The sequence below is a fragment of the Alnus glutinosa genome, chromosome 2, assembly GCF_958979055.1.
Source record: "Alnus glutinosa chromosome 2, dhAlnGlut1.1, whole genome shotgun sequence".
NCBI classification, from domain to species: domain Eukaryota; kingdom Viridiplantae; phylum Streptophyta; class Magnoliopsida; order Fagales; family Betulaceae; genus Alnus; species Alnus glutinosa.
Window position 1 is genome coordinate 3,376,291 of NC_084887.1, and position 19,668 is coordinate 3,395,958.

At 34.3% G+C, this 19,668-nt stretch overlaps 2 protein-coding genes across 2 annotated transcripts; both read right to left on the reverse strand.

Annotated features, from left to right (window-relative positions):
* Window positions 1-4,415: 4,415 nt before the first annotated feature.
* Window positions 4,416-5,734, reverse strand: LOC133860180 (glycine-rich cell wall structural protein 1-like). Its single transcript, XM_062295834.1, has 3 exons — window positions 5,276-5,734; window positions 4,928-5,170; window positions 4,416-4,816 (listed from the first exon to the last, which is right to left on the reverse strand). Exons 1-3 carry the CDS (start codon window positions 5,715-5,717, stop codon window positions 4,569-4,571), a joined length of 933 nt encoding a protein of 310 aa, XP_062151818.1. The 5' UTR covers window positions 5,718-5,734; the 3' UTR covers window positions 4,416-4,568.
* A 4,128-nt stretch (window positions 5,735-9,862) lies between these two features.
* Window positions 9,863-15,140, reverse strand: LOC133861140 (L-ascorbate oxidase homolog). The gene is made up of 8 exons (XM_062296856.1): window positions 14,744-15,140; window positions 14,529-14,638; window positions 12,820-13,090; window positions 12,554-12,656; window positions 12,106-12,451; window positions 11,385-11,750; window positions 11,130-11,208; window positions 9,863-10,363 (listed from the first exon to the last, which is right to left on the reverse strand). Exons 1-8 carry the CDS (start codon window positions 14,879-14,881, stop codon window positions 10,148-10,150), a joined length of 1,629 nt encoding a protein of 542 aa, XP_062152840.1. The 5' UTR covers window positions 14,882-15,140; the 3' UTR covers window positions 9,863-10,147.
* Window positions 15,141-19,668: the final 4,528 nt, after the last annotated feature.

The window sequence follows — 19,668 nt, forward strand, 5'->3', positions numbered from 1 at the left end:
TATAATGATCGGGACCACAAGGCGAACACATTCAAATGGATGTTCTACGAACCCTAACCCTGAGAGTATGTACTACACATACAATAAATTAAGTCCTAACGCATAAACCATATTCAAGAAACTCAACCTGCATGTAAACCCTAAAACATAACTATAAGTACAATACATACTAAATATAGCACAAATTTATTTATATAAGAATTTTTTATATAAATAAATTCAAAAATATTTAACTACAAGTACTGTACAAAACTAATTAGTTTATAAACTCTAATTTGGTATAGGGTACATAGTAATATTATCATGTACATACTATTTGATTGTTTTTTTTTTTTTTTTTTTTTAAAAAAAAGGAATTCTAAAAATAATTTTCTGGAATACACCAGTTAGCCACGTGTATTTTTATACACGTGGCATTCTGTTTGACACGTGTAATTTATACACGCGGCCAATTGTTTCTACGCCCCATCTTGCCACGTGGCCTTACACACACGCTGCCAAATGGCCGCGTGTCTACAGTAACGGTTACTGTAGACACGCGGCGATTTACACTGTTTTTTGTAGTGGTAGACCAAGAAGAGACTTGAAGAACAGTGGATGATGCATGCATGGAGATAATGCAGAAATGCTACGTAGTGAGGTGATCGAGGCAGCCCATTTTGCTATATATCCTTGACAATGATGGAACATGTTTTCTGTTAACGGTACCAATCCCATAGCAGCCACATCAGACTATAGAAACTAATGACAATCAAAGAGAAAAGGAAAGAGAGAAAGATGTAGAGATTAAGGTAGTTCAGCCTATGACCTACATTTATATGTTAAAGTCTTATAGATTACATATTTCCTTCATATTTGATTTGAGTATAATGTTCAATATATAAAGCTTTACATGTGATTTTAATAATTTAAAATACAAACATATCTCTTAATCTACTTTAATTAAATTATCTAAATTCTTTGATTTAGAAAATACAAATCAATATTTATGACAAAGGATTTCTATCCTTTAACACAAGCCACTGGGTTTTCGAGGCAGAGGAGGAGCTGGAGGTGGTGGTGGTGGAGTGTCAGGTCAGGTCATGGTGGTCGAAGAGCTGTCTCCAACTTGATATGGAGGTGTACAACTTCTTAAACGGTGCGTTTTGTTTGTTTCTGCTTTTGATTGGTTATGATAATGTGTATGTGTGTGAAATTTTGGTGGTTGTGTAGTACTTGTACGTGTTGGATATGTCATATGTTTGATCTGTAATGGTGGTTTGAACTGGCTTTGATTGTGTGGTTTTTTTGTCCTCCGACTGTGCTAGTTTCTAGGGAAACTATTTTCTGGAAAAGTTTTTTTTTCCTCAGGAAGAAAGCTTCCTCTTGATCAAGTCTTCATTTTTTCCTCAGGAAAACGGCTAGTTGAATTACTTGTAAGATCTGGTGGTTGGTCTTTTGAGCTTAGATCGAGGCTGCTTTCATGCTTCCCTATGCAATTTTACCTTGTTTTTACATTGCTACTTGTTGCTGCTGATCCTACTGTATATAGAAGTCTCAGTATGGTTCTTTTGTGGCAGAGAATAGACGTGCTTCAATTGATGTTTCCTTGAAGGCAGCAGGATACATTCAAAAAAAAAAAAAAAATTGAAAAAGAAAAAGAATAAGAAGAGGGGTGGCGCACTCCACATTTTAGCCAAGGGGAGTCATCCTCTTAATTGGTCTGGGTTGGCCGAACCACCCCATGGCCACCACTCTTCTTTTTCTTTTCTTTTTTTCAATTTTTTTTTTTTTAAGTTTTTAATTAATTTTTAAAGATTCTTTATTTTTTATTTTTTTTATATTAAAACACGTGTCAACCTTCAAGGGTTGATACCTAGCGAGCCGTTAGTTTTTGAACAAAAAATTTGATTGTGGTACTAATTTGGTCTTTTTCCAAAACGGATGTATCATCTATTATGCGAATTGAAACTCAATTACCAAAAAATAAAGTTTTCAAGACTCAAATATAAAAAAAAAAACGTATTTAACCCTATTAATAATAGGCAAACATACGCTAGTTTGCGCTTTATTTCACAATTCACATAAATTTTTTTTTTTTTGTTCTTTTTTAAGGACACAATTCACATAATAAGGTATATAAGAACTCTTTATTTTTATTTTTTTTATTATTATTTTTAAAGTAATTAATAGCTCAAGATGGATGACATGGAAGATCATCTACGAATACTTCCGGCCACTTCTCGCATTTATCATACTTGTTGTTGTCGTGGTTCAATTGACATGGACGATCATCTCTGATCTTCCAAAAGCATATACTGCACGTATTTACGTCTCTTTCGTAGCTGTAGATGACAACCCAGCGGCTTTTCTTGATATTCTTCCACCGGAAATTACAGAAGAATTAATTTTGTAGTCCCTCAACTATTTGGTTTAAAGCTGAACACGAAGGTGCCACGTGGTTTGAGCGTTTGGGCACCCGACAAACCCACCCGCAACAATGTTAAACCCCGTCATAGACAACGACATAAGCCACGTTACTAGCAACAACATTACATTTCTTGATCTTGACGAGACCTTGTTGCTTTTTTGTTGTCTATGCTATATGGGTGGCTTTCTAGCTATATGCTTTCTATATGACAAATCTGAATGACTTTCAAATGGTCCATCTCCTCGCAGTGTATATACAGTGGTGAAAAGGCAATAAAGTTAATAATAATAAGAAGAAGAAGAAGAAATTGAAGACGTGAATGTATACTATTTGAAGAAAATATGAACGAATCGACTTGTGTGGAGGGAGAGTTTTGCATGGTGTTCCGAGAATCTAGTTAAGATGAAGCTTCAGATACCCCGATTAAAAAAAAAAACAAAAAAAATGAATGAATAGATTTACATATATATGCTAATTTAATACATATCCTAATAACAAATATGCTCTTTTAAGCATTTCAGTTGTAACCTAATTAGTGAAAATTATAGGCTATAGACCATAAAGTTTAAAAGAAATATGAATGAATCAACCTAGTGAATATACCTAGTTTACTTACTTAAAAAAGGGTGTTCAGGCGTTAGATTAGCTAGATTTATATATATTGCTAATTTAATACAAATTTGTTCTTTTAAGTTGTTGGATTCCCGTGCTTACTTTTTAAGAAATGTTATTTAGTAGCTTATTATACGAATGCAATCATCAAGTTGTACGACAGTCGTACGTATAATAATCTGTTAAATAGTATTACTTTTTCTTTTTTCTTTTTTCTTTTTTAAATAGATGAGAAGAAGGAAAGACTATTTTTACAAGACTTGGTCCCTTCCACTATCAAATGGAAGATCCAACAAAGATAAAAACAAAAGTGCATGGAATGCCTCTAGAAAACTTGTAGAGAGCGTCCCATTTTTGCTTTCCTTGACAAAGATAAGACATGTTTTCAACTGAACTGGAGGTGAACCGCTCCCTTATCCAAAAATAAAATAAAAATAAAAATAAAACTTTGAGGCAAATGGTGTAAGTAGTAACGTTAAACTCACAATTTTTTTACAATTTATTGGCATGGGTTAGAATATGCTTGGAGTTATGTCCTTTCATATGGCTTTTAAAATTATAATTGAATTTGTGATAAATCATTAATTAATTATTGTTTTAAAAATCACATCAATTTTAGAGTTAGGGACATAAATGTTACGAACGTTAAGTATTACTCTATTTTGATGTGTCAACAAATTGTAAAAGAGTTGCATATATATTATTTTTAAAAAATATTAGAGGTACTAAATTTGTTATTAAAAGATAAATACTAAGATGGTGTGAAACTTAAGAAAATATTGGTACATGTAGCATTTTTTTGTAAAGGTAAAAACGAATATATTAGCTTTAAGAACTAGAACTACTATATATATATATATAGTAAAACCAATGATTTTAAATTGTTATAACTTTATACTACTCGGTTTTCTTTTAATGCTTTTTTATTTAATTTCATATAACATTTCAAGAATTAAAAATAGAAAATAATTAAGCTCATACATCAAAAGTACTTTTATGAAATAGTTTTTTATTTAATAAGTTATCAATTTAAAATCTTTGTTTTTTATTTCATCTAACTTTTCGAGGTTTAAGTATGAGGAGGTGGTAATTAATTGTCCATCTATTGACATCGTATACATCCTTACTCATAATTAGGATACTGCTATACGTACGTACCTAGCTAGCTAGGTTGCCTTTGTTGTGACGACCAAAATACTTTTCTAAAAATGTTCAATATATATGTATATATATAGTAACTACTCGGTGTTTAATGGTATTTTTTATTCTTTCAAATTTCAATGAAATGGAAATACTGCATTTTAAGGCTTGTAATAATGAAATGAAAACTGAGTAATAGTAGTATTTTCAATTGAAAAGAGGGAATTTATAATATTATGACATTTCTCTTTTGATTAGGAAATTACAATATGCATCGTGCAGTGCTGTGAAGACCACAAGGCACAAGCTTTTTTCCCATACAAAGCTAGCGGTAACACGTAGTTTGGGTTAACTGATAACAAGACGACTCGACTCAAAGAGTACTGGTTTTGAGGGACAAAATGTTCTAATGTCCACCACCGCCGCTGCCAGATCCAACTCCAGATCCATGGCCTGCACCAGCACCACCTCCAACTCCAACTCCGATGCCAATTCCAATCCCAAATCCTCCGCCATGGCCGCCACCAGCACCGCCACCACCTCCTGCGCCACCACCAATGCCTCCACCAGCACCACCTCCACCTCCAACGCCCCCGCCTGCACCAAACCCACCACCATGGCCTAACCCTCCACCTACACCACCACCGCCACCACCTCCAGTTCCTCCTCCACCTCCAACGCCGCCACCAGCTCCACCTCCTACTCCACCACCTGCACCAAACCCACCACCATGACCCGACCCTCCACCTATGCCACCACCACCACCACCTCCAGCTCCTCCTCCACCTCCAACACCGCCACCAGCTCCACCTCCTACACCACCACCTGCACCAAACCCACCACCATGACCTGATCCTCCACCTATGCCACCACCGCCACCACCTCCAGCTCCTCCTCCACCTCCAACACCGCCACCAGCTCCACTTCCTACTCCACCACCTGCACCAAACCCACCCCCATGGCCGGATCCTCCGCCCAAACCACCACCACCACCTCCTCCTCCACCACCTCCCCCTCCTGCACCTCCACCAATGCCACCTCCTACACCACCTCCAGCTCCAAAGCCTCCACCATGTCCTGCACCTCCACCGCCGCCGCCGCCACCACCAGCACCAATGCCTCCTCCTGCTCCACCACCTACACCTCCCCCAGCTCCAAAACCACCTCCATGACCTGACCCACCTCCAACACCTCCTCCTCCACCACCACCAAAGCCGCCACCACCACCAACACCGCCTCCAGCTCCACCACCAACACCACCTCCAGCACCTGCACCTCCACCACCACCAAAACCTCCTCCTCCTCCAGCACCTCCTCCAATGCCACCACCTCTTCCACCACCCAAACCGCCGCCACCTCCTCGAGGACCATGACCATAAGGTCGACGACCACCCCACCTACCACCACATCCCCGTCGGCCCCCATATCCACAATCGTCATCACCAAATCTAGTTTTGTCAAGCTTGTCATCTCCAAGTGAACTGATTGCGCTCAAATGGAGGACAATGCATAGAACAAGAACACTCAAAGAGAGCCATTTCGAAGAGACACCCATGGCTTGCTAGCTCCTTGATATTACAGCTTAATTTGCTATCCGTTTGCATGAAAGCTCTCTTTATATAGGCTTCACCCACTTGCCAAATCGATGCATCTCAACTAAATTCAGTAATGGGTGCAATATGGTCTTGTGGCGCGTTGGGACAGTTGGGGGGTTTGGCGGGAACATTAATTGAGAAAATGGAAGTCAGAGAAGACTCAATTAGTTGCACGTAGGACTTGTTTAAAAAATTAAAGAACACTTCGATCTTACTTTTGCATTAAAATAATAATAATAATAATTTTTAAAAAAAAAAAAAAAAAAAAACCAGAAAGGTTATAAGTGAAGTGAAGGAAAAGGATTAGAGAGAGAGAGGACTAAAATACAGTCTGTAAAACTAGTGACTGAGAGTTTGGTTTTAGCAAGAGTACGTGTAGCTGTTTAAAAAAAAAAAAAAAAATAGTGTGGATAGGGATACTATAACTTTTATAATTAGACTTTTATAAATTGATTTATAATTGATTAAATGAATAAGAAAAAAATTTGATTTACTAATTTAATTAGTTAGTGACAAACTTGTTAATTATATATTCTTAATCATTTCATTAATTTTAGACTATCACATCAATTTATAAAATAATTATAGTAAAAGTTGTAATACCCTGCATTTTCCAAATGAATCATATATATATATATATATATAGAGAGAGAGAGAGAGAGAGAGAGAGAGAGAGTAGTTGACCTTGATTAGTTGGGGAAAGAATTACAAAATGGATCTCAATTAGTTAGAATAAGGTTGGTTGAGTTGAATATATATATATTGCCTTATTAAGAAACATCTTGTCAAAGTTTTTCACAACAAATATGATTGTGTATTTAAAAATAAGAGATTAAACTATGAGATGTAGCTTAGGAATCAAGATAATATTTTGTTTCTTCAAATAAATGCTGAGCCCATTGCATCAATGTGAATTTTGATTCATTGATCAATGATCACGACGTTGGACTCTAGCTGGTGTTTTCTTTGACAATGAGGAAACATGCTTTCAAAAAGTTTAACCAACTGTACGTATTAATTACTTCGGGTCTGGGACCATGTGCAATAAGTATTGTCCAGTATGTCTACGTATTCCATGCCTACATGTATACAGAGTCGGTCAACTCTACCGACACTCATCCAAATAAAAAATCTCATCCAATTTATAAAGAATATATAATGCTACGCTTTAATTTATACTCATTTTATACCAATTGAAGTAGCTTAATGTAAAAAGTAGCATTACTCTTTTTTACACTGGCTGATATATATAGGTGTTTTAAGTGACTTTTCATGTCAGTCACTTAAAAAAAAAAAAAAAAAAAAAAACTACTTAAAACACGTCATGACAACCAATTTAAAATAAGAATAATAAATAAGTGTGAAGAATAATATTATTCTTTCTAAAAGTATTCGCGGTGTAAATTGGATGAAATTGTCAATTCATTTACATACTGTGTATTATTGGTATGCATACATGTGATTATATATATACACACATGCACGACTACGTACGAGTAGAAACTCTCTCACGTTCACCATATTGCAATGGAGTCTCACCATTTGCTTAGAGAAGTCTCTTTTTTGTTTTTTTAGAAAGAATAATGCTACTCTTTATACTTATTTTACACCAACTGAAATAGCTCAATGTAAAGAGTAGCATTACTCTTTTTTACATCGGCTGGCGTAGCATGTTTAGTGGCTTTTTATATCAGCCATAAAAAAAAAAAAAAAAAACTTAAAACATGTTACAACAATCAATGTAAAATAAGTGTGACATGTGAAGAGTCGTATTTTTTTTTTTCTAAAAGTATCCACGATGAAAACTGGATGAGATTGTCGAGTCATTTACATACTATGTATTATTGGTCTGCATGTGATTATATATATTTACACACGACTATGAGTGGAAAGTCACTCACATTCACATTGCAATGGAGTCTCACCATTTGCTTAGAGAAGTCTCATATGTAAGAAAATTATGATAAAATCAACTTCCCCCTTCCACCCCCCTCCCCCTTCCTTTTTTTTTCCTAATTTTATGAATAAGCACCTTTTACTAAAATTACAACCTACTATCAAGCTACTGCAATACAATCAAACTTACAGAGACATTTACAAATTCGATATACAACCAAACTCTCCAAATTCTATTTACAAAGAATCTTGTATGGGATATATCCCCCATTTACAGAGCGCGCGCGCGCGCACACACACATATATGATCTGTTTTCTTCTGACTTCTTAAACCTTCCTACACCCCATCACACGAATCCTAATTTCCCAATCAATCTTCTTAATGATTTGCTCCTCTGTCTTCACCAAATTAGCATGCTTTATATCATTTCGTTGTCTTCAGATATGATACACTACCGCTCCCAATACTAGTTTACACAATATGACCTTCAAACTTTTTCCTTTAAGCTTCAATAACTTCTTCCCATTCTATTTTTAGGATTCATAATTGAACATTTCTGTAAAACTTCCCTCTATAATCTTCAACTAAAACCACGCTGAAATCGATCTATTTAAACCCCCAACTCATATATATAAGGTTTTTTTTGTCTATTAACTCCTAACAAGAAATTTTTTTGGCCCCTTTCCGTTTTATCAACTCTTCAATTGGTTTAATCTCATTTGGAACGATATCTTTATTGTCAAAACTTTTTCCTTTAATATTTTACGGGTTATATATGTTTTGTTAAGTACTAAATGGAATGGATTTAGTAAATCAATGTATTGGAAGAAGACAAGTGTGGACTAGATGAGTTACACTCCTGACAAAGCTTGATTTCCTAAAGATGTGTAGTAAAGATAATGTAAAATGGGGTTTAGAAAAATATAGAAGATATATGTTTTATTTGTTTTATGTTGAGTTTAGCATAATGTGTTTTTTGTAGAATGTAATGTGTTTTGTATAACAGTTAGTGGGCTGTTCTAACAAAATGAGCAAGAGAATATTAGCTTCAAGAGCAATGTCATCCAGGTGTAAAGCTTTGTGAGAACGCCGGGAAGTACACAATTCATCAAACTAAAGTTTCTCAATTTTAGTACAGAAATTGAGAAATTTTTTTTTTTTTTTTTTTTTTTTCATTTTCTGAATCTTTGGACAGCGGTTTTCTTTACCCCTTTTTTTTTCAAAAAACTTTCTTTTCAATTTTGCTTTTTGATTTTTAATTTGAAGGGAATAATAAAAATATTAAAATTGGGTTATATTTAATTTTCTTAAAATTTGACTTTATTTTGCTTATTTATTTTTAATTTGAAGAGAATAATAAAAATATAAAAATTGGGTTATGTTTAATTTACTTAAAATTTGGCTTTATATATATAATTGGTCTCCTCCCATTAAAATGTCTGGCTCTATCCCTACTAACTTTATGCTTCAAGCGTGTGATTCTCAAAAGTATTTTTAAAATACATATTCTAAGGGCGAATATCAATATAAGAAACTGTATTAAGAAATATTCCTCATAGTTAGTAGATTGGCTTATTTAATTCTTGCAAGCCCATATACAGATGTTAATCCTAAAAAAGGCCAGCTATACGGCCTATTGGATAAGTCAAAGCTTAAGCCCATTCACGAACAACTTGCGAGAAGTCAGTATTGAGTATCTTGGAGATATCAAATCCCAAGATACCCGAGAGTATCTTAGAGATATCAAAGCCTGAGATACCCGATCACGGATAGCTCGGAATCACCCCTCAAAATCAGAGAATCGGTTCCCTCCATATCTAAAGTGAACGGTTGAAGTCCCCACTATAAATATGCACAAGCCATGCATCAGGTATATTTTTCAGTTGATATTATTGATTATTGAGAGTTGATACAAATTCTTTCAAAGACTGAATTAAGCATCAGAGTGGAACTAGCTAACACCCTCAACAAGCTTCTTTGCTAATATTCATTGTTTTACAAGGAATAAGGAATGACTTTCTAGAAGTTTGTGCTACTGTACCAAAAATTGTCTTAACAAACTGAATTGGAAGAATTTCTTCCGACCCAATATAAAGGGAAACTTTGTCCCTATAAGATATTATCTGGAATCATACAAAAATATTCAACAGAGAAAATGGAAAGCCAAAAAAAAAACAAAAAGTTGGGTTAAAAAATTCTAATAGAAAGGAGGGAAAAAAAGAATACCAAGTTCTATTACAAATTCATCAGCTGTAATGACTTTAATTTGCACAATTCAATAAAGAAACATATCCTGCAATGAGAGTGATCTAATAATGGTTTAACATAAAACTCATTCAAAAGAAAAACAAGGGAGAAAAACTGCTGGCTCGAGTCAAGCCCCAACTTCTCCTAGCCTTCTCCTAGTTCACGTCCATGATCCTGGCACCCACTCGTGACAGTTTCAAAAAAGCCCAATTCGATATCGGATCAAGATCGTCTACAATTATCCTTCTACTTCCGAGGGCGTGTACTGTGGCCTAATGCCCGTCCGCAGAGAAGAGCATTCTTTGGGATTGGATTTTCATCTCTCCATGAATTTGCAGGGGAGTAGACACGGAGATAGAACTGTTGGCCTAAATATTGGCGAGCCCAGTTCTCAGACCTTACATTCCACATACCCACATTGTCCAATGGCATGTAAACTGCAGTCCATGACTTTGGATACACCTGTGATAAGAACAATATATCAGAACAAATAAAAAAAATAAAAAATTCCCCGAGTTTTGATAACGCTTTTTAGGGAAGATTTTTTGATTTTTTAACAAACAACTTCAACATAAAATACTTAAAACTACTTTTATCTTTATCTGACGTCCGAACACTTGTTAAACCAAAAAGCAAAAAGCATCCTCTAAAAAGTTTTATCAAACAAGCTAAATTTTCTGTCTGAGTTAGACTATATTTAGAAAGACTAATTTGGAAGAAAGAAGCATGTCTTGCAACTTTAAAATTGAGTCTCATAGGGTGATTCAAGAACAACTAATGGCCTATTAGAATGCAGGTACTTCACTCAGGTTGTGTACAGACTTCAAATGGGCATATTGGAACAGAAGAAGAAATTAATGGTCCTGTTGAGAGGAAAATAAAAACTGGCTTTGTTTGATAAAATTTTTTCTTTTCCGTTTTGTTTTCTCTTTTCAAAACAAAAACATTAACAAACAAACCAAAACACAAAACGCTCAAAACTACTTTCACGTTTAAATCACATCAAAATACTTTTTTCAAACAAAAAAACCCTCTAGAAAGCATTAACAAACAAGAGTTTTGCATGACATAAGCATCTATATTATTTTCCAGGAGAGAGAGAAGAAAAAAATAGTGCATGTATCCCTAGACCATTCTTAGAATTAATTTTTTCCAAACACCAGAGAGAGTCTAATATCAGGTAAAATTCACAAACTCATGGATGCCCACAACAGATTTCTTCATATACCTGAACAGTGTAACGAGAAATTGTGTCTCTTAAATCGTAACGTAATCTGCTTGCAGGTGTCCACTGCCCTCCATCCATCCTGCAAATCTCAAAATGATCATATCTTCAGAAAAGTAGAAAAGATAAGTGCTGTACTTGCAAAAATAGTAGGAAATGTTACTATCCACATCTGTTTTGCAACTTGTAATAAAACTTTTTAACATCTCATATACAACTCAGTTTGTAAGAAATTTATATCCTATATTGTAAACCTACCCGACGGCAAAGAAGCTGTGGCCATTTATGTGCCACGACTGCACAGTGTCTTCGGAATTCTCAAACACAATCTCAACATAGCCTCTGAAGTCGGCAGCCATGACTGAAGTCTGGAGGTAAGCACCACCACCAGTGGGACTGTCTGAGATGCTTCCAAGGGAAAATACCCCTGAGATCTTGAAGAAGTCAGCAAGCTTAAGTGGCGTATCAGGTGGGATGAAGGACACACTATTGACAGCATATCTCTGCTTGCCATTGATAGCTTGAGCAGAATTTGCAAGTCTGATTGTGCGAGTGGTGTTGATCATTCCATAATGGTAAGAGCCTTGGGGATTTGGTCTAGGCCCACTTGCTGTGAGATTCCGTCTGGTTTGATGCATGACACAAAATAAGTAAGCTACAATCTAGCTATTATTGAAAAGGTTCAAGAAATCACAGAACATGTAGAGTGAGTTTTTCTTCCTATAAAAATGAAACATTTACAATCAGCTCCCCCAAAGAAGATATTAAATAGAATTTGGTACTGTTAAGAATATCAATTAAATAATTAAATCAATCATTTTCTATTCGCTTAAGCTTTTGGGACAAGTGATGATTTAACATGGTATTAAAGCCAAGAGTCATGAGTTCAAACTTTGTCTCCGTCATTTACATTCAATTTCAATTAAATATTCCACGGGTTCCCCTTCGCTTTTAGGATAAGTAGTGATTTAACATGTACCTGATAGATCGAGCTTGTTCTAGAGACCAATCAATCTGTGTAGTTGGGCCACCAGGTGGAGGGCCAGAAACACTTCCTGCCGAGTTACTATAATGAAGAATGGAGGTTGCTGTGAGCACTTGGGAGGTAAAACGAGTTGAGACAACAATGTAGTAATCTTGTCCTGGCTGATCAGCTGTGACCAATACAGAGTAGGATTGCCCCAAATGGATGTCAAGGGAATTATAAGTGTTCTGGAGTGTGTGAGTTCCTTCCACCTCTACCAGCAACATCTTATGGCCCTGGATTCTGAAATTGATAGAGGTTGTAAGCCCCACATTTGATATCCGAAACCTGTAAGTCTTGCCTGCCCAACAAGTTGGATAAAAGTTAGATAAATACCAAAGTTATATGCATAAAAAGGAACTAAGCTAACTTCTTGCATTCCTGCTAAATCAAAATTAGTTACCTTGATCAACTGTGAATGTGTACCCATTTGAACTGCGACCATTGATAAGAAGTCCATCAGGGAAGGGAAGATCACTCCCACCGTCTAAAATTGCTCTCAAATCCTGCAACATTCAATACAAGACTATAAATAAGCATAATATAACATGCTTATATACACCTAAGCATTTATCTAACATCATAAACCATTATATCTTCAAAGTTCTTGCAAAATCAATACACAATGCACAATGGGGTAGTTAAGATTTGTTCTAAGCAAGCACTTACAGTGTGATTTTTCTTGTACCAATCACCAGCCAATATGGTGAAATCTCCGGAAGGAGGCGGGAAAGGTACCGGAATGACTGAGCGGCTAGCGATTTTGAATCCACCATACCCTCCGGCAGCTTTGTGTAAGGCAAGGGAAGGGTAGTAGAAGTAGCTACCAATCTGATCCTTGACTTGGAGAACATAAGTGAAGTTCTGCCCTGGTGGGATGGGGCAGTTTGTGCCATACACTCCATCCTGCCATGAGTTCCGTCTCTGCTGTACACCATTCCTAAAAATGAACCACACTACCTTACACTTTAGGCTTGTTTCATGCCCAAAATTTAAAAAAAAAAAAAGAAAAAAAAAAAAAAAGGAAAAGGGGGGGGGGGGGGGGGGGGGGGGAGAATTTATTTATTTGTATTTTTTTTATGAATAACATTTTTCTTAGCGCACAAAGAATTACACTCCACTGGACATCAAGTTGCTCAGCAACTTTACAACAAAGAAATCAAGCTAACCCAAACAGCTAAGGATTAGAACCATCATTTGCCTAGTCCACAGTATGCCATAAATAATCAACATGCTCTAGAAATTGATTCCATTACAATACGACCATATGGTCTATAATATATTATTAAGAAAGGGAAACTTAACATGCACTCCCGAAGTATAAGCGGTTTCGCAATCATAATCTTGAAATCTAAACATTTGCAATGTCGGTATCTCATGTTTTAACCCTATTTAATTTCACCATTTTTTTTGTTAAAATGTCCAAAATGCCCCCTTTTTTTAGAAAAAGAAAATGTGAAAATTCAGAAAAACAAAAATGCCTTGGACTCGCCCACGGCTTGGCTGTGGGTCACTAGAAATTTGAATTTATTTTTTTAATTTCACTTTTAAAAAAAAAAAACAAAAACAAAACAGGGGCATTTAAAAAAAAAAAAAGAAGAGTGAAATTAAAAGGGTTGAACATGAGATACTGACATTGTAAATTTTTAAACTTCAAGGTTACGATTGCAAAACCACTAATACTTCGAGGGATGTAAACGAAGTTTCCCTTACTAAGAACTTAAAATTGCATAAATACACGTGAATCCCACACTGAATTGAAATGGGTCTCTTTTTTTTTTTTTTCTGAAAAATACAGGGGAAACGGGATTACAGGGGGTGTTTGACTGTTTTCCACTCTTAAACGGAATGGAATGGAAAATGGGGAGGGAGATGAGAATGATTCCAAAAACTTGATGGGAAGTGACCCATTTGTCAAAAAGGTGTGCTCTGGAATAAGCACATCTCGACAATTTAGTAGCTGACCAACTAGGGAACAAAGGCAGAATCTGATGGATATCAGCAAGAATTGGGGCAATATACAATGTGCGGTTCAAAAATTTGCATATTCAGAAAGTATGGATGGAAACAAAACAAAAATTTGGTCCCCCATTTACAGGCATATCCAATCCTCCCATTCGGCCAACTGGCCGGTTCCACCCATTCAACATGACCACGCAAAACCAATGGGGGTCTAAAGAAAGAATTTGCCTTGAAATTTTTCATGTTTTTCACACCATGGCCAAATGAAATTGGTTCATTGCTGCAATACATCCAACAAATGGGTTCCCAAAGTCTAAATGTAGCAGAAAGAACAGTTAACAATGAGAAAATGCATATACAAACACACAGGCATATAAATATATAAGAAAGAAAGAAAGAAAAGGAAAAGCACTAACCAAGAGAGGAGGAAAGGCTCGTCCAAGCTATTGAAAACACTGATAATCAAGTTATCATTGGTGACAGAATCGATTTGTGGCCCTGGAAATTGCCCGTTGATCAATATACCCTGCCATTTTGATTAGACAAAGTAAATATTAATAAGAACATACAAAAAAAGAAAAAAAAAATGGGGTAGTAAAAGTAAAAATAATAAGGAAATTAAGGAAGCAACCTGTTGTTTTACTCCAAGAGGGTAGATGTCACCATAGGTGACATTCCAGTTATAGAACCTGTAAGGGTCCTCTCCACTTGCGCAGGCCACCAGCAAGACCACCAAAATGACTGAGCAAAAACTCCTATTCTCCCCCATCTCTCTCTCTCTCTCTCTCTAAACCAAATGGGTGGTGTTTCTTCAGTGGAATGGAGAAGTGGGATTGATGTAGAAAGAGAAAGCTTGAAACAGAGAAGTAAATCTCTCTTCTTTCTGTAAAGCTTCAAAACACTCTCTTATCTCTTCTTCTTTATTTCCTTTTGCCTTTTACGCTTTTGAGACTCTGAGAGTAGTCTCTTTCTTCGGCGGGACAATAATTACAATGTCGGTGTTGTGAAAGGATCGCTGTCTACCAGAGGATTCCAAGCAGTGCAGCCAATTGTCAGATTCGTATGAGCTGTACTTGCAGCATCCATGTTAAAAAATCCGCGTTCTTCCTCAGACCACACCGCGTCCCTCGGATTCTGTGAAGAGAGGGTGACATCACTGGATAAACAATTAATATGCATGGTGTGGTACTCCTAATCCAACGTAGTTGGTCATTGATACTCGTTTTACAAAAGGTCAAAAATGTCGATTTGACTTATATTTTGAGGGTGAGGTTCTTACAATATTTTTAGGTTTTTATTCTATTTCAATTTTGACTCTAAATTTTTAATTTCAACAATTATATTTTTAGATTTTCCTCTTGTTTTAAATAGGTTTTTTCATTAATTTACTGTTTATTTTAAAAAAGTTATATCATATCGGGTTAATCAATTAATATCATATAACTCTAATTTGTTTGACATGTTTTTTTAAAATTATAAATATATCATAAATAAATCTTAAGAAAAAAAAAATAGTGACAGGTGGCCGACCACATTTAATTGGCTAGCAGGTATTTAGAGGTGTAGCTACCCCAGTACTCCAAGGCAACATTGTCCCTCACAAAAGAGGGGCAGTCCCCCTCATCAGTTAATGGTCATCGACTCATCGGAGGGCCAGCCAGGTCTTTGGTTTTAAAAATAAATTATTTTTTATTTAGAACATATTTGTAATTTAAAATAACTTCGTCATGTGGCATGCAAAATTGGTACGTAATATGTCAAATGAAGGTCACATTGCATTAACTAAAACCAAAAGAAAATTTAAGGTTCTAATTATTGAAATTAAAAATTTATAGACTAAATAAAACCACATGAAAGGTTAAAGATTAAATTTGATTTTTTTTTTCCAAAATATTAATCTATTCTGACGATTTATTTATTTAACACATTGATTGTACCAAAAAAAAAAAATACAATATTTGAAGTGGAATTTCTTTTTTTTTTTTTAATAGATTTGAAGTGGAAATCAAGTCAAAGCAAGGTTACCTCAATTAGGCTTGGCAATTCGGGTTGTCGTGTTAACCAATTCGGTTGGCGTGTCAACCCATTTAACTAATTTGGTAAAAAATATATAATTATCGTGTCATAAATATATTATAAACGAGTTGATGGGTCATAAACGTGTCATAAACAAGTTGATGGGTCATAAACGTGTCATAAAATGGATTGATGGGTCATAAACGGGTTATAGTCTAAACCCAAACAATCTATATTCATGTCGTGTTCGTGTCAAATTCACAGATCGTGTCAAAATTACTAAACGTACTCTCAACTAAAAGGAATAGGATCCTGTCCATGAAAAAGAGTCCTTCTAAATTTCTAATGATATAATATCATTTAAAAAATTTAAATGATGTCAACTTATGAAATATAATAATAATAAATTTAATTATAAAATAATTAATTTCATTTTCCATACTCGAGAATCGTATTCCACCATGAACCGTGTCCGAGATCGGCGGACAATTTATTACTCTGCAGTTTTCAGATTTAAATAAATATAGAAGTCGGTGCAGGAAAAAGAAACTAGGGGACCTTGTGCATTAATAATTAGCTACAAGTCTTACTGCATTAGGAAAGACTTAAGTTCCAAACCTTATTATATATTATTATAAAGCAAGTTGGACCCAACATGTACCATTTCTTTTTTCTATTTTATTTTAGCTTTTTTAAGGATTAAATATAGTACACCACCGACACGAATAATCTTTAACTCTAATTATTAAAGAAACATGTTTCGGTATAATATATGCTTAGTCTTTAGATTAATTAACGACCGGAGGCATCAAAACAATGCTATTCGAGGCAAATTGATAGATTTTTTTCTTACAATAATCAAACAAAACTCTTCTTTAGATTGACATAGAAGCCCTCTTTTTTATTTTTAATTCAATCTATCAATCTTTTTTTAATAAAAAAAGGACTTTAATACTGGGTTCAGCAAATACAACCTCGATCGGGGCTTCTTGCATATGGACTACTCTAATATCTTCATTCTGACATGAGATGCATTTCAATTCTGCAAGCTGTTCAATACAACTCTAACATAGTCAATCAATTGGCCATATCTACTCTAATTAGTGTTGTCCTTTTTCAATGCCTGCACAACCGGATAAGCTTTTACCTTTTGCAGACCCAATTATTTAGTAAAAAAAAGTCTTCAGAGATGCCATAACTTTAACAATCGCCAAATATATGATGCGTAGTTTAGGAACTAACAATATTGGCAATGGCAGAGCAACATGGTTGCTTGGGGCCCACCATGTTTTTTCCTAAAAAAAAATTTAAAAATATTATTATAATTTTTTAAAAATTAAAATTTTACTCTCTAATTTTATTTTATTTTTTTATTTTTCTACTTTACCTATTCAAATCCTAAAGGCTAACTCTGCCCCTTAATATTAGCCAACAATTAATGATATTCTTAATTAACTGCATAAAATAATGCTATGGCATTTGGGGTCAATAGTAATTTGGGAAGGCTTTTCAGTGTAAGAAATAAATAAGGCTATTAAGCTAGGGGAAAAATCCCCTTAATCCCTTTCCTTCATTCAAATAAATAAATAAAAAATAAATAAATTAAAGTGCGTTATTTCTCTCGCACTACAATTAATAATGCATTTATATGCAAACGCAACGCAAACAATCGATGGTTAACTATTAGAATTTTTGTTTGAAATTAATTTGAATGAAAATGCCAACACGTCCTTAATTGCGTTACAACTGCCATATACGGACCATTGCTATAGCATTAATTGGGCCAACTTTTGTAGGGCAACCCCCCGACCTTTTTTTTTTTTCCTTTTTTTTCTTTTTTTTAGAGCAAGATTAGATTTCATTAACTAAAGAAGACGTGGGAAACCACACAAAAATTCATACTACAATTAGAGATAAATGCAAAATATATTGAAAAAATTATGAAAAATATAGGAAAAATTACGAAAGAAATGATGAAAATTGCACAAAAGAGAGTTTAAGAGAAATAGAAAAGCTATATGCTTGTGTTACTATGCATATGACCAAAGGGCCATACTGATTTTTGACACATCTAACTGTCCAAAATCATCTTATCCAATAATCATAAACTATAACCATTAAATCTAACATAATGAACAAGTTAAATAGCATATTGTATCAACATGTAAAAAATGTATTAATTAAATGATTAAATTTATCATTTTCTATCTACTTAAACTTTTAGAATAATTATAATTTAACAAGCATTCCTTCATTATCTTTTGTTTTGACAAATACTTCATATAATTTCTAGTTTTTTTTTTTTTTTTATTGTGATTTAAAAATTTAGTTGAGGATATTTCGTTTTTTTTTTTTTTTTTTTTTTTTTTTTTTTTTTTTTTTAAGTTTCAATATTAGTTAACTTCTTAATTTAAAGCATTCAAACTTATAAATTTTCTTATTTCACGTTTACATATTTTTGTACCTTTGAAATTAATTTTTATCTTTTTCAATCGACCCTGTAATTTGATCAGTAATCCATTGATTGAATCCCACGGCCCAAGTCCACTTAGATTGGGTCAAAGTCCACTTAGACTTTTTAGTGCTTAATGTCCTACATCAAAAGCCCAAACTGGATAAAGTTGTAGCTTGGGAATCCAAGCCTAGTCTGAAGGTGTGGGCTGGTCCCTTTATAAATGGCCTTTCTTTTTTTTTTTTTTTTTTTTTTCTCGGTTGGAAGAAATTTCTTCGTCTCATTTTATTGAATTAACATATGTTATTAGATTATGCAATTTTCACATACAATTTTATTATATGTACATGCTTTAAGAATATATGTTAATTCGGAGTTTTATTTTTATGTGTATTAAAAATATATGTGAAAATTATATGCTCTAAAGATATATGTCAATTTAGTAGATTGGGTCGAAAGAAATTCAAACCGAATTTAAAGAAAAATTGTACCCTCAAATTATATAATTGATTCTAATTTAGAGAAAAAGAAACACGAGTTGCTCTAATTAGATGAACGATATATTTTCCAAGTCTGGACAAAGTCAGTCTCTAGGCATGAACGATCTACTTCTATAGGACCACGAATGGCATGGGCTTGAGGCAAGCAAATTAATTAATATTGATGTAAGTATAAAATCCGGTTTTAATATTATTGTATTTAACGGTATAGACAATGCCAAATATTAATATATTAGCATACCATTAAAAAAATTTATATAATGTAAAGGTTTGGGTTTGCGATTTGAAGAAGTAATTTAAAAATAGTGATTTTAAAATGTGCGATTTAAAAAAGTGATTTTTAAAAATACAGTTAAGTGTTTGGCAAAATCACAGTTTAGCCTTTAAAATCGCAGGTTATCATTTAAAATTATGTGTTTTTTAAAAAAGCACCATATTACTTGCGATTTGAAAATAAAGAAAAAAAATTGCGTTTCAAATCGCAATTTTAAAAAAATACAATTCTCAAATGATTCATTTTCTGAGAATTAGTTTAAAATCATTTTTTGTTTACGAAATTGCAATCCCAAACACATTCCTAACAACATT

What these genes read in the sequence shown, in the direction of transcription:
- LOC133860180 (XM_062295834.1), bottom strand. Translation starts at nt 5,717, where the DNA reads ATGGGTGTCTCTTCGAAATGGCTCTCTTTGAGTGTTCTTGTTCTATGC. An exon ending in TGGAGCAGGAGGAGGCATTG is followed by an intron (nt 5,171 to 5,275) that starts GTGCTGGTGGTG and finishes CAGGAGGGGGAG; the next exon opens with GTGGTGGAGGAGGAGGTGGT. An exon ending in TGGAGGAGGAGCTGGAGGTG is followed by an intron (nt 4,817 to 4,927) that starts GTGGTGGTGGTG and finishes GAGGAACTGGAG; the next exon opens with GTGGTGGCGGTGGTGGTGTA.
- LOC133861140 (XM_062296856.1), bottom strand. Translation starts at nt 14,881, where the DNA reads ATGGGGGAGAATAGGAGTTTTTGCTCAGTCATTTTGGTGGTCTTGCTG. An exon ending in CACATTCACAGTTGATCAAG is followed by an intron (nt 12,452 to 12,553) that starts GTAACTAATTTT and finishes CTTGTTGGGCAG; the next exon opens with GCAAGACTTACAGGTTTCGG. An exon ending in TTTCTCGTTACACTGTTCAG is followed by an intron (nt 10,364 to 11,129) that starts GTATATGAAGAA and finishes TTCTTATCACAG; the next exon opens with GTGTATCCAAAGTCATGGAC.